Here is a 14,954-nt window from a genome sequence, read left to right as displayed (position 1 = left end):
AGATAGAATATAGTATTTGAAAGAGTATCAGTAATCTTGTACTCTTCTTTCTGAAATTTCAGGAGTAATAATTATCTTATCCTCTGAAAAAGTAACAGTGTAAAAGTCACATCAGCTATAGATGTGAGTGTTGCAGTTATGCTAAGCTTCTTCACAGACCCCAGAGAGTTGGGTTTGCTTAATAGGAGCTAAATCAGCATTATCCGATCAACAGCAATCTAAGTAATGGATTCCATTGTGTTGTTTTTGTCCATCTGAAGCTTGAACATTGTTACATAAGTATTTCTCAATGGCTACTGGCATTTGCTTGGGTTTGTCTTGGGTTCGTATTTGTGTGTATTGCGCATTCTGCTCCTACCATAATATATTCATAGTAAAGTCGTGTCATTGTTTCAATAATTTCTTCATGGCTGATATCTCCATGTCCTTTTGGGAAATTTCACTAAACCTTCACTTTCAACCATTTCTGGGAATAATTTTATTTTCTTGCAACTATTTGAGTGAGTCAAGTTTCATCCTGGACCCTTCATCATCTAATTTCCTGTCTTTTAGTTTCAGTCCTGTGTGAGTTTATTTTTAGCTGCCAGTGCACAAGGACAGGTGGAGCTTCATAACAAGGAGGCTGCCTGGGCACTGGGTTATATAACTGGTACTGATGCTCTCTGTGTCTAGACAGACAAGGGCAGGTGTAAATAGAGTGGATGAGTTGAGGAAGGTGACAGAGAAGAGAAGAGAAGCGTAAAAAATATGTGATAATAAAATAAAAAGATAGCAGGGGAGAGAAGTGAGTCGTGACTTTGAACCACTCAGATATTCACACAGAGAGCACTCGAGCTTGTGTCAGAAAGCACTTACTCACACTTACATACACACACATCCGCACACATACACTGGGAGGATAGAATATGAGAGCATTGCAGCACTGGCTGGATGTGTCCCAGCAGTTACCGCACTGATGCTTGCTGCAGCACACGGGAGTGTACGCTCCTGACAGGAGCAGAACAGAGTGAGGAAGAGAGGGAGGCAGGAACCAGAGCAGTGCAGAGGACTGAACAGAATCGGATCGATGCAGAAACTAGTCGGATTGTGGTTCAATTGCTGAACATATGAGCAGAGGGAAGAGGTTTGATTGACAAGGCACAAAAGCACAACAATTGAACAATTGTGGGGAGAAGGTAGGAGTCTGACGTAGGTACGTTTTTAGTTGATGCTAATCGGCATGTCTCGTTCTATGAGGCTGCTGCTGCTGCAGAGGTCCTTCAATGACCACATCAGGTCCTCTACCTCCAAAGCCCTAGATATGCTCAGCAAGACCACTCAAGAGAGTCGACTGGCAGGTGAGTGACCATAGCAATGGCAGTGTGTGCATGTGTGTTTGCCAATGTTTTCAAAGACTGCATGTGTCCATGTTTCCTTCTAGAGCATGTAGTTACAATGTGCTACAAGCACGTCAGGTCTCAGATTTCCTGAGCAAGATGCAGAGCTGGTGGATAAAAGTGCATTGTCATCGCCTCAGAGAGAAGACAGAACACACAGCAAGGCATTAGTAAAGTGAACTGTGTCTCTGACGTGTCAGATCAATAGACAGGATTTAATGGATGTGTTGATGCCGCAGCTGATGGGTGCAGGGATAGGCTGCATCTGACCTCAGTTGATTTTAGTGGATCTGTGGTTACATGGATGCATTTCTCTAAGTATATCAGATCTTGAAAATTCAGTTGTCCCTCTTACCTGCCTCCACCACAGTTGCTTACTAGTTTGGCCCCATGTATTACTAATGAGCTGGTCGTCCACACGCAGGACTGAATCCATTAGAATACACTTCCAACTCCCTGGCTATAGCTGCTCCAGCAGCTTGTCTCTAAATAATACAGATAGTTCTCTATCTTATAAAAGAAAAGCAGTAGCAAAGAAAATGGACTGCATGTTCTTGAAGAACGTTGGTCGCAGATCTACAGGCTCAAGCCACTTTCAAAGAGAGTTATGATTTTTAAGGATTAAGATGGAGGTGACATTTGGCTCTTTGAAATCCTGACACCTTCCAAGTCGGTACAGGTGCTGGTGCGCCTCATTTCAAAGGAGGTAACAGTTATTTCACTGAATCCAAAGGTCACTGCCCTGTGGCCTAACCTCTTCTATTGAAGTATAGAGAGCCAGGTGATAAATAACCAGCAACAAACACTGTCCAGGATGTTTCAGGCTGTTGCCACATAGCTCACTGTCCCACATGAAAGAGTCGAAAAGTGGGTCAAAGAATTATGACAGGATCTAATTACTGCTCCCCTGGCTTGTCACTCATGTCTCTTTTTCACTTTCTCAATTTCTTGAAGGTGTAGGCAAAATATGGCTTTAACAGGAAATGTTTGTGATCTCAATTAATGTTAAATAACAACACTATTACCTCCACCAAGGACATAAAGCAGGATTACTCAAAAACTACTCAACTGATCGCATTTTTTTGGAGGGGTGGGGCATGACCCATGGCAGAACCCATTCAATTTTGGTGCATGTGGATCCGGATCAGGCGCGGATCCAATAATCTATTTATTTTCTTTCTATAACATTGTGAGATTGGGCATTTTTCAATGTGAATTCAATCCGTGTTCTTGGCCATGAAGTGCTTGAACACATTGTAGTGTACCAAGATAGTTGCAGATTTTCTTAGTCAGGATTTTTGTCATCATGCAGACTTGACTTCTAATGAAACACAGTGATAAAAGCTATTGGTGTGGAAATTGCCCTAAATTTAATGAATGAATCCTACTTAGAATTGATTTTACAACATTTTAAGCTGTATTTTACATATGATTCCACCTTACGTCATTGGAGACTACACCAATTAAATATGACGTCATGGTCTTGAGCTAACTGGTGAGGAAAACAGGGTTTGAGTATATGTGATCCTTTGGGGCGCATGACATTGGCTAATGTCACACACCATGCTCTCAAAGACTTCACGTCAGTTCTGTGCAGCATCACACAACCTGAAACCGAATAGCCTTGTGAAGGCTTCCCACCCTTGTACCTATGAGCACATCACATATTTACTTAAGCATGTTTACAGCTGAAGGGGAAAACATGGGTCACAGAAGACTGAGATTATCCACTGACAAAAACCAGATGTCACTCACAGTCTTTGTGCTCAGTGTCCACTGGAGACGTTATCAAATAGATCACTACATCGTCCGGCTATTGTCTTGGAAGCCCCCTTAAATCCACTCCCCTATTTCAGGACAGAGTTTCTTTAGGCAGTGAAGGTGTATGAATGGAAGTTAAGAGGCCAAAGCTTTGAGCAGACAGCCTCTTTTTTCCTGATCTCCTCCTTTAGGCCAAAGGTATGAATTTCCAACAGTAACAGATACTTTACCATTGAGGCAGTGATGTCCAGGCGTTTCATCAGCTCATGATTAATAGTTTGGAGATTTTCAGTTTACCAGAGGAGAAGGATTCTCTCTTCCTGCAAACATCAACGCCTATTGATGACTTGTCCCCTGATTCCTCTAATGCTGCTAGATTCGTTGCTTCACAATCTTGGAAGAAGAATCTCAATTTGGCCTATTGATTTATAGAAGGTATATATCTAATACTGATATTTTGAGTCAGCAAATACTCATTAGAACAGAGCAGAACCTGGAATGAGTGGCACGTCTTCTGCTCTGTTTTAAATGCTTTGCGCTATAGGATCAAAAGGGCCGAAGGGCATCTGGAATCAGTGCAGATAATACAAGAGCAAGAGAGTAACGACAGAATCTGTCATCTTATCTTTCAGCTAAATATTTACTCATTTATTAATCACTCAAATCAAGTCCTCAAGTTTGTCGTACAGATTTGGGATCAGCTGTGATCATGAGGTAACTTGCGCCACAAAAATATATCTATTATTTACCTGTAAGCTTTTCTTTTGGACATTCTGTACACAAAATAAAGTCAATTAAAAAAATATTGGTTAGTGTAATGCTCCTCAGCAGCTGCCGCACACACACACGCACACACACACACACACACACACCAGAAATCCAATGTCTCTCATTTTAGAGAAAAAAATATTTTCTATCGCAGAAAAACATATTCATTACTTTGTATTCATTACAAGTCATGTCCTGATCAAGTTTTTGTGTCCCAGATCTGGGTCTCTAATATTGAGTATCTGCCAACAATGAGTCCGATCCTTACTTACTTACTTTAATCCCGTACATATTGAATTAATAGAGCTTTTGGCTAGTTCCTCTCATACACCTTGTTTTTATGAGCTTCTTTTTTCAAATCCTGAAAGTCATGGTTAAAAGATCTTTGAGCTTAATTTCTTGGTATGTTCAGAATGAAAGTTCAGTTTGGAAAATGCCACAATCATGACACAAAACGCTGAGATGTCTCACTCCGTTGGATTTTTTGGAGCTGCATGAACACTCAGTTTACTTGTAGTTGTTCATGTTGTGTTACAGAGTAATGGATTTTCTCTCACAAACTATTTAAACTTTAATTTAGGCCTCTTGTCAAATCATTCAGTCACAGCCGATACGATGAATCCCCTTAATTTCCCTCAGCATGAGTTTGGCTAATGGTTATTATCATTGGAGCTTAGTTGCCCACCCCCCCAATGCCATCTTCCATCATGATGTTTCACAATTCAGTAGACGTGTCCCACCGGTGCTCAGCAGCGAGCGCACAGTAGCTGCTCAGCAAATCATATCAACTGCTCTCAGCACATGAATTATTCTTCTTCTGCACGACATGTTCTTTTTTTCCCCACCTGACACTCGCATACGTGCTCACCCTCCTGCTTTGCACTTAATTGCTTTCCATGACCTGGAGATTGCATAACAGTCTTTCTAAATGTCATGTTTATAGAAAAAATTCAGTTTGTGTCGAGTTTCATTTATGAAATGAAGGGCCACTTTGAGATTGCAGTGTGATGTAATCATGGATTGCCTCAAGCTGTGGTTATTTCTGCTCTCATTTTACACCACTTTTTGGCTGGTTACCTGAGGGGCTTAATTAGTTGATTATTCCAATCCTAATGCTACCAAGCTAAAGCTATTGCATAACAGCCAGAGCTTTGTCAATCAGTCCATTTTCCAAAGTCTTGTGAAGGAAGGTAATAGGAACTACAAGGTTGGTCAATTTCATCTTGGCTCAGAATGTTTGGGCAAACATTGGGATGTTGCATAATATAGTGCAAGCTTTTGCTTTATGTTTTATGTTATTCTATACAGTCTATAATGTTTCAATAAACATCTCTCAGGGTAAATCATCTGTTTTGCGAAAAAATGGAAACAAAGCTAATTGTTTTGCATTGACAGAAATGTCCTTTGGGTTCGGGATTTGCACTTTTCTCTTCCAATCTGTTTTTCGTTGTGTCCTTCAGCATTAGCATGGGAACGATAGAATAAAAGGTGGAATTCCTCTTAAGCACAGCTGCTAATACGGTTAAATGTCCTGCATCTTCGAATATTCACTTGTTTTAGTCTGAAAAACAAGACTGTGAGCTAAACTGTTAGGGAAGTGGGCACAAGCACGGACCTCAATCTTTTTGAGTTGAGTTTTTTTCCATGAAATTAACTGATAAATACAAACTCTTCATGGCATTATTTCTGCAAGCTGCGTACAGTACTGTTTTCACCCCTGTACTTCTGTTGGTTTGTTTGTAAGCAACATTACGCTAAAACTACTGGACCCTTGGTCGGTGAGTGAAGTTTTTGGTGTGAATCCAGGTCAGGGGGTGGATCAAGGATAATTTTTTGTTATCACTTTTTTAACATTGTGAAAGATCTCGATGGTGTAATATATTCAGGACATACACACATGCTTATTAAGAATTTGTCTAAAAGCGCGCACACTGCCTGCATTTGTGCTAAATCTGAGTGGTTCCACGATGCAATGCCAAAATGAATACCAACATTGCACTGTACTACCAAATCTGCATCACCACACCCTCAGCTATGCCCCTCCACCAATCTTGGTAGGCACAGATTTGGCCTTTTCAGACCACATAATGACTACCCAAGCACAGCAGACAACAACCTGCCTTGTACCAGATGAAATTGCCAACATGTCAACAGGTAACCACCTCAGCTAAATTGGTGTGGACCAGATGACCTCCATCTGTAGAGCCTGTGTGCTCCTAATGAGGAGTTTTAAAACAGGACTCCATGTATTGGTTTGGTCAAACATGAAGGTCATAACACTGTGTTGCCCAAACACATGTGAGTACAATACATAAAATGTTTGGATTCACAAAAACATATTTGTAATCCCTATGTGGCAGCATTCAAGTGTGTATTTGTGTCTTTGTTCCCCTGCTTGTGCATGAATGTGTTATAGTTAAGTGGCGACCAGGCCTTTGTTTGGGGCTTAAGGGCAGGCCAGTGGGAGGTCCAGAGACATGTTCCGGTGTACTCGGGCCCTGCCTACTGTTCAACCACACAGATGTCCTGGGCCTATTGTGGCCCTATAGGACTCTACAGGGACCCAGCGGGGCCATTTCACGCCTCAGGGATGCCCAAAGAGGAAGTCAGAAAGGGAGCACCACTGTGACATCAGTAGAGATCTCTGAATGAAAATGCAGCAGGCAACCATGTAACAAATTAGCTTCAACAAGATACTTTCACACAAAGAAGGGACAGTGTGCCCGAAGCTTAATCAGTGATTAAGCCTGAAAATGAAAGAATTAACTGCAGATGTCCACAAATATGATGGAACTCAGTAGAGTGCATACCTCCGCCAAGTCCCCTGAAATTCAGCCAAGCTGCACCAAATTGCACACACTCATATATCAGTCATCCAAGTGTGCCTGCTTTTTCTCATCAAGATCTCTGCAGTATTTCTTGAGAAATTCTCAAAAAAAATAAAGAATACACTGCACATGTCGCCCAACACGCAATGTTAAAGTCTGTCCTCTTGATCGAATCCTCTCCAAAAGTAAAGTGTTCTTCCTTGGCCGATACCCCACCCTTCCACCAAGTTTAAATAAAATAGGTTCAGTAGTTTTTGCATATCCCCGCTAACAGGCAGACAAACAGCAATGAAAGCACGACCTCCTCGGAGGAGGTAATGAGGGTGTCTATGATTGATTTAGGTCTGGGTAAAGAGCATTTTAACTGCTGGGAATCAAACTATACAATACAGAACTTGTGCTCATTTATTGTAACCCCCTTTTTTAACACCCTGGCTGGCTTTCTTTGCTGTTTTTCAACTCATTATCCTTAGCTGTTAGTTGGGTTGTGGCACATACTGTGGTTTTGCTCCTGTGCGATCTTGTAAGTTCTCACAGCACATTTCCATCTCTTAAAAACAGACATTTTCCATCTACATCTTGATGTCAAAGTGTTTTAAGACCACAACAGTAATGGCTGAATCTTTTTGGGTGTCTTTTATTTCCTATAACAGATCTGCTTCTGATACTTTATCATTGCATTGGCTTAATTTGGGCACATTAAGCCTATTCTGTCACATGAGCTTAAGGTGCCTGCTATGTTCCCTCTAGGCACCGATTCGTCGGCACATCACGTTTCAGTATGCCTTCACATGTAGGTCATGCTGCTCAGTTTGTGTGTCTATACATAGCACCTCCTTATTATTTTATCAAGGCAGATGAACTGCACCACTGTCTTACTTTCATGCCTAAATCCCATCCTGTCATGAGGATATAAAAAAAGTAGGCCAAGAACAGTTTTCCTTTCATCTCTGTTTGTGCCTGAGATATTATTGAAGTCCATGAGTGTCTCACGAGTGAAGTGTGCCACTACTGAAAATAGTCATAAAAACACAGAGCCTGTGTGTGTGGTGGGTGTGTAAGTGTGTGTTATTCAGGGCATACCTAAAAGCTTGCACAGACTCTTTTACTGTGTTAGCATGCATGTGTGTGCACTATAAGATTACAGTCAAGCTCGACCAGACATGACTGTGGGACACATGCCAGGGACATACTGTATTTTCTCTGTCTCGTCATCCGTCTTTTCCCAACTGTGTTTTTTTTTCACTGTATATTTTACATTATTTAACCTAGCACTTGAGTTGTTAGTAAAACCTATTTTGTATCTTGTTCAGGAAGGAGGATATTGAAATTATAAATGTATAACATTCTATAAATTAATAGTCAGAAATACATAACTACTTCATAATAAGAAACCAGTGTATCTAGGTCAGAGGGTTCATTCTTTTCCTTGGAAATAAAACTCTCGGTCACTTACACCTTTTTCCAAACATTTCAGCAGTGTCACACCCTTACACATCCTCTTGCCCACATTGGCGTCTTTTTCATTACATTTATCGAGTGAGAAAAATATTTTGAGTATTTTCTGTGGACTTTGTTGTCTTAGTTGTTGTAACATATATACTTTTTTTAGCACATTCATGAGTTAATAATAAATAGAACATGTCTATACATCACCAAAAGGGTTCTCTAGATAGCCATGCTATGTTTTGTCAGTGTATGATTTAAGCAGGTTAGTGTAATGATGGCTTTTCTCAGTTTCAAATTTCCCAAAATGATTATTAGACTTTATATTTACAAAAACCTATGTCAAATGTAGAAACCACTGTACTAACAGACTATATAATGTCTGCTCCAGTTGATTAATGTAAGTGAACCTTATTGTCCTTGCAGTTTTGTCCAGGTGACACTGACTGTTCATCCTGCTGTTATTTACATGACTGGTAGTCATTTAACTTGACATGTGGGTGTGAGGGAGATATTTATGATTGAATTAGAGTCCTTCAACGCTGTTCCTGTTCAGTGATTTAAAGCCCCCTTGTTTCTGCCCCTGTGCACTCACAAGGCCGCTTGTTTCGAAGACTCTGGAATGTTTTGCTAAACCCAGTGACTCCAGAAAGCTCACGCCAAACCTGTTTACTTTGCTTGTTCTACCGCGCTCCCTGTCCTTCAGTCTTTTCTCACTTTCTCCTTTTAACACATGAACTCACTCAATGCCTCTTTTGACTCGCTCATCATAAGACTCCTCTCTGTCTTATTGATCTAGCAATTTCTGTCTTGTCTGCCTGTCTGCCTGTCTTTAGCAGAAGTCTGAACCATGAAGAGATGTTTGATCCGGTGAGCAGCTCTTGAGCTTCCAATTTAAATGTCATTCAGACCATTCAGCATCATCTCATTTCATTTTTTTTTTTTTTCTTTACTGTGGACAATGTTTAAACCCATCAGAAGGAAGAGAGAGTAATACACAGCATACATCCTGAGCCATCAGCACTATGAGTGTGTAGGTGCAGTCTCAGTCTGCTGATTTGTGAGCAGAATGCTGATCAGCTCATTCTTTCATTTCTGATTCTCTTTTCCCTAATCATCACTGAAGTGAGACGTCTTGAACTTCTCAGCAATACCACAAGTAGCCCACTCGACGCACGCTCTTGACTTCTCATTGTCCCTTTCAATTCCCACGTATCACTCATGCTGCTCGAAGGTAGTGTGATTGTTGCAGAGCAGAACCTGGGCAAACACTAGGCTCCTTGACAGACCCAAACATCCATGTATAACTGAGCTGGGACAATGAGCTTGCTATTTCAAGTGTCCATTGACATCAGACATCGATGGGGCGCAGATCCTTACTGAGCCGCCACTCACAGAACTCCTGATTTGGCAAAGCCTGGGATTCCCAAAGTGGTGTGCACAAATATTTGCACACACTGTGGAATTCACTCCTGCCTCGGCACTCGAGAATGTCTGATTTCACACTGCAGACATTCAGGCCGGTCCTCTCCTACACCTTTCCTCCCTCTCTCAGCAGAACTGGTGTGAGTGCTGCTCTAAGCAGTGTTTATTGGTAGTGCTGAAATTAAAAACGCAAGGGGTTTGAGAAAACAGATGAGGGAAGAGAGTTGAGGAGGAACTACAACATCTACAAATAATGATTATTTTGCACAATTGGGTCCCATAGAGGACATTAACTTCATCAGCAGCACATTGTCAGTGTACACCATTTGTGCTTTGGGGATTTGGTGATTTGTGGTTTGCTCACTGCCTGAGACTGAATTGACTAAAGTTCTCCAAAAACATGGAATAAAGGGTGGGGGGTGCATTCATGTATATCACTATCATAAATGTAAATGCAGATCTCTAGTTTAAAAAAAGAAGTATAACGTTGAGAGTGTTTGACCATCTGTGTGTGCATGGAGGAGGTATGGGCACTTCTTCATGCACACACAGACGGCACATCCATCTGAGGGAAGATGGTAAACAGAGGTCAGAATAACAGTGAGCTGAAGTTTATGTCCATATGGAGATGTTGAAGATGTTCACACAATTTTGGAATGACGAAGCTGTCTTTAATACTTGGTGCCCAAGGTCGTCAGTTTTAGTACCTGTCACTGCCGGGGACCTGAGATGTGAGATGATATAGGAAGATGGCATGACGACATGTTCCTGGTCATTTGTTGTAAAACAGCTACATTCCAGGAGGATTTATCCCAGATGGGTACTTAGAACAAGTTTTGTTGCCCCATTAAGACGGTCTCATCTCAGGTGATTTAACTGCCTCTTGGGGTGCCTGATCTCATGGTATGTTGTTTGTTTACTCTCCAGAGGGCCTTCATTTCCTGAGTGTCTGCCTCTAGGTTTCAGTGGGTTCGCCATTTTTTGTTTACTCAGTCAATGCACAGGAGATTTTAAGTTAATCTTGTTGGTATTTTTGACCCATCAAATTTTGAAGCAGTTCGCCACGATTAATTATTTAGCGTGTTTATTGTAAAGAGACAAAAAGTTAATGAGAAATATAGGGATGACCCAACACAGATTTGATAACAGACCTTGATATTTGATATAGTTTAAAATAGTGAAGTGTCATTCATAAACACAACCGTGTGTGTGTGTGTGTGTGTGTGTGTGTGTGTGTGTGTGTGTGTGTGTGTGTGTGTGTGTGTGTGTGTGTGTGTGTGTGTGTGTGTGTGTGTGTGTGTGTGTGTGTGTGTGTGTGTGTGTGTGTGTGTGTGTGTGTGTACCTATAAATGATCAGACAGAAGAGAAGATGGTGTCCAAGACTTCATCGAAATACAAACAGTTTTTTTTTTGCTTCAGCTTGCTCTTAAGTCGAATCCATGCGTTGACTGTGTGCAGCCACCTTCCTTACGACGCGTCGACGCATGTTACGCAAATCTACGTATTCACGTAATCGATGAGGTCGACGCGTCGCCCCAACCCTAATGATCATTTACTTCGCAGATTCCAAATATTGATTACATTATTAGGTGCTGAAGGAAATTGTGAAGGTAACCCATTGGTCTCCAGAATGGCATTCCAGGAAGCTTGGCTGACATCCCACCTCCACCTCATGTGCTACCTGGCCCGTGACCTTTAATTTTCTCCACGCAGGAAACAGGCTGGTATTCTTATTTATGAGGAGGTCAACAGCCGCTGTGGATCATCGGGTTTAGTAATTTTGTTTTTCCATCTCCACATACTTTCCATTCTGCATTTATCATTGTGTTAGGAAGGACTTCAAGACCCCTGACAGCTGAGAACATATCACAGACAAAAACGGAACCGTCAAGACGACCATTTTCAAAATATCCCCTTCACCTGCACTGTCTTCGAAGCAGTGTGTTAGATCTGTTAAAGCATGTCTTAAATGTTATGACGAGGCCATCACAAAACACCTCTGCCGACTACACGTGATATTTAACTAAATGACATGTCTGAGTCATTTTGAGAATCGTCTGATTATCAGTCAGTAAGGATTGGATTAGAAGCCTGGAGCTGAACAGCACCAAACATCAGCTGCTCTTGTAAGCGTCTGGGGAAGGAGTTATTGATGCCCTTAGGCCACTGTTGGGCTTTTAAGAATCTCAAAGGAAAAGATTGTTGTAGGCAACATCACAAGTTCTTCTCTGGACAATCACCAAGTAGTATCAAATTCATCCAGCGTTTTGTGAGCTTTAATTGATCTGTCTCTGTACCTCAAAGAGAGATGTGGCCAAAATCAAATTTTACGTTATGTTTCCAACTTCAACACAGATCTCCAACGTGCTCAACATAATCTCTCTTGAGACTAAGTAGCCATTTAATGTCCCTTTCTCCTTCTGATCGAGAGCTGTTGCCGGTGACCTTTCACCTCATTGTCACTCAGGGATCGTAACCCCTTTGCCACCCTGAATGGGTGAACACAAGGCCACTGGCTGAGTGTTGTCACCCTCTGTGCTCAGGCCAACCTCCACTTTAGCTCCTTACAGCTGGTATAATACAAGCACTGGAGCGCATAGCATTAGCATGTTGGCTAAGTGACACTTTGACAACTTAATGTCTTTTGTGTGTGTGTGTGTGGTTGAGGTCAGGGTCAGTGAACTTAATGTCTGCCCAACATTTCTTGGGCTAAAAACCGTAACGGGTCACAAACGTTCCCTCTTCTTCCTCTTAACAAAATCCCTGTTCATTCCCTGGCTATAAAATAAAGCAGAAAGTCTGTAATGATATGAACAAGACATTCTGAAAATGTTTTGAAAATGAGGGTTTGTTTGATTGACATTAGACCTTTTTTCTTTTCTTGTGTTTGTGTCTGTCCCTTCCACAAATAGCTTTCTGTTGAAACATAATGAGTGGTAAACATGTTGGGTCCTTTATTCTCTTGGCCTGTCTTTCTGCAGGGTCAATATAGCTGTCATCTTAACCACCTGAGTGGCTCTTAGCAGTATGCTTGCACTGAAATCTGAGCTAGAAAAGCCCGGCTGTCTGAAGCTTCGTGAGCATGACCGTTTTAAGGATGGAGTTCAAAACCTTGACCTGCGGCTGAATAAAGGCCGAACTCAGTAACCCAGCAGCCTCTTCTGGCTTCATTGCCTTTAAGCCAGCAGCACTAAATGTGAGGAAGCTTGTCATGTTTTTATGGTTCTTAAAGGCCTTAGACATTTTTTTTGACTTTAGACAATGATGTAGTTTGATCTTTCTGTGGCCATATCATCTCAACACAAGTATAATAAGAACTCTGTTGTCCTCTGAGAAAACAGGGACCATTGTTTGTAGAAAATACAGTTGTGTGTGTGTGACCTGCACTGGTATCATGTGATGTACCTTTGAGTGAAATGCAAAACATTATCAATTAACATAGGAATGACAATGTTTTTTCTTTATTGTTACTTCATTAAATATACCTTAAGTCAGTTTCCAGTCCATAGTTTGGGAAGACTGGAAACTATCCAAGCATGAAGTAGATTTTAAAGTAGCCTTAGTTTCTTCTCCAAAGTCCATTTTTAGCCGTGCTAGTGGTGTGGCTCATACAATGGTTGGTTGGTTGCTTGGTTGCTTGGTTGCTTGTCTGTTTTCTTTAGCCTGGTTTGTAATACTCCAATAACAATTTCATGAATTGCAATTAAGGTCTGAATAGACATTAATGATCCGCTGAATTTTTATAGCACTACCATGAGTGTTTTTTAATGTTCCCTTATGTGCAGATATCGATGCTTCCCAAAAGATGAGTTCTAATGATTTGGGTAATGCCTGTCTCACCATCTCGCGCATGTAGTGAATTATATGGATAGATTGGTACGAAATTGTGTTGCGTCATTCAAGGATCCCTGCTGATGTATCTTAATTCCTTTGGGTGATCACATTTTTAAATTGGCCGATTAAACCTTTAATGACATTGTCATTCAGAATCTTTTCCTGCCTTTGTGCCCCTGTCTCTCCTGCATTGCAGTTTTAAGTTTCCTGTCCACTCCCATTCCATCAGTCTTGGAAAGAGAGGGGTCAGCGATGAGAGCCACAGCTCAATCTGTTGGGCATATGGAGGTCCTGTCACTGTGGCCAACCTCCAGCTGGAGAGTATTAGTCCCCCTCCCTCCTCAGGAGCTTAGCTATCATCCCACTGGGGCCGATGAGGAGCAGTGGGATGAGGGAGGGGGTGGGGGGGGACACAGGTCTGACTGAAGCTCCTGTTCATCACCCAAAGCAGCCACCCCACCCCTACCCCCATCCACAAAGGCCATCAGTGTTGTCCATTAGCCCCTAAAGTAAATAAACCAGCTATGTCTCAGTGTCGGAGAGACAGTCAGACGCTAAAGCAGGACTCAGGGCATCAGGGCTAATCACATAAAGTGTTTAAGTGACCAGAGAAAATGTACCACCACAGAAAACTGAAGCCCCTGTACCAAAATCTGAATTGACTCCAAAGCTATTTAGTTCCTCAATATTATCAATTAATCATTTTTATTTGGCTAATAAACTGCTTGACCCTGTATCCTACTATGCTACGATGCCCTCTTTTAAACCAGGATATCAGTGCGTTCACAGTGAGTTTGTGTCCACTGCCAAAGATGCCACGTTCTCCCAATGCACCTAAACATACAAACAGACTCCCTTCTGCTTATTTGTATTTGGCTTTATACATCAAATTCCTTAGATTCTTATTCACTGGATATGGGTCAGCAATGCTCAAAGACAAACATTTCGATTTTTCCAACTCAACTAAGGCTCTTTATAATAATAATCAAAAACCTTCCTTGTTGGTCAGTGCTTACAAAAAGCTACTTTAATACGTAGGTTTGCACGGCAGCGCATGAGTCTCATGTCCATCTCCAGTTTAGTAGGTCAGGGTTGTCACATGAGGAATGAGTTAATATTTACAGCCTGATGTCCGCTTTCCTGCTGGGATTTGTCAGGCTAGAAGTGAAGGGCAGAAAATTACCAACACACAAAGCAAAAAGCCCTTTAATCTCAAGGATGAATCAGAATATAAGAAATCACATGTTTTAAGTCACTGTAAGTAGATTCTTGGTTTAGTATCCAAAGAGTAGAAACCTTTCAATCACTATATCAGGTTTATAAAAGTAATATATTCAACAATGATGAAAAGAATTTTTGAATTGATTTCAGGCACTGATCTCTTTTCTTCTTTCAGTTCTGGAATAGGATTTGTCATGGTGTGTCTGACATTCATCCCATCTCTCTTTTATCTGCGGCTGTGCTCTCTCTCCTCTTATCTACTGAGAAATAGCACAAGACTCAGACGCCGTATGAA

At 41.4% G+C, this 14,954-nt stretch overlaps 1 protein-coding gene across 3 annotated transcripts in view; it reads left to right on the top strand.

The window, feature by feature from the left end:
* The window catches only part of dlc1 (DLC1 Rho GTPase activating protein), an 80,546-nt gene that overhangs the window by 33,286 nt on the left and 32,306 nt on the right, over positions 1–14,954 (top strand). The window contains exon 1 of one of the 3 annotated variants that reach the window (XM_035167054.2): positions 55–1,337. The exons of the other annotated variants lie outside the window; for them this stretch is intronic. Coding sequence (XP_035022945.2) covers positions 1,208–1,337 — 130 coding nt within the window. The 5' untranslated portion in view covers positions 55–1,207. Of the gene's footprint in view, positions 1–54; positions 1,338–14,954 lie in introns of those variants that run through there. 3 annotated transcript variants of the gene reach the window in all.

This window comes from Hippoglossus stenolepis, chromosome 2 (genome assembly GCF_022539355.2).
Source record: "Hippoglossus stenolepis isolate QCI-W04-F060 chromosome 2, HSTE1.2, whole genome shotgun sequence".
NCBI lineage: Eukaryota > Metazoa > Chordata > Actinopteri > Pleuronectiformes > Pleuronectidae > Hippoglossus > Hippoglossus stenolepis.
The sequence above is the reverse complement of the archived record's forward strand: the minus strand, read 5'-3'. Positions and strand labels throughout refer to the sequence as shown.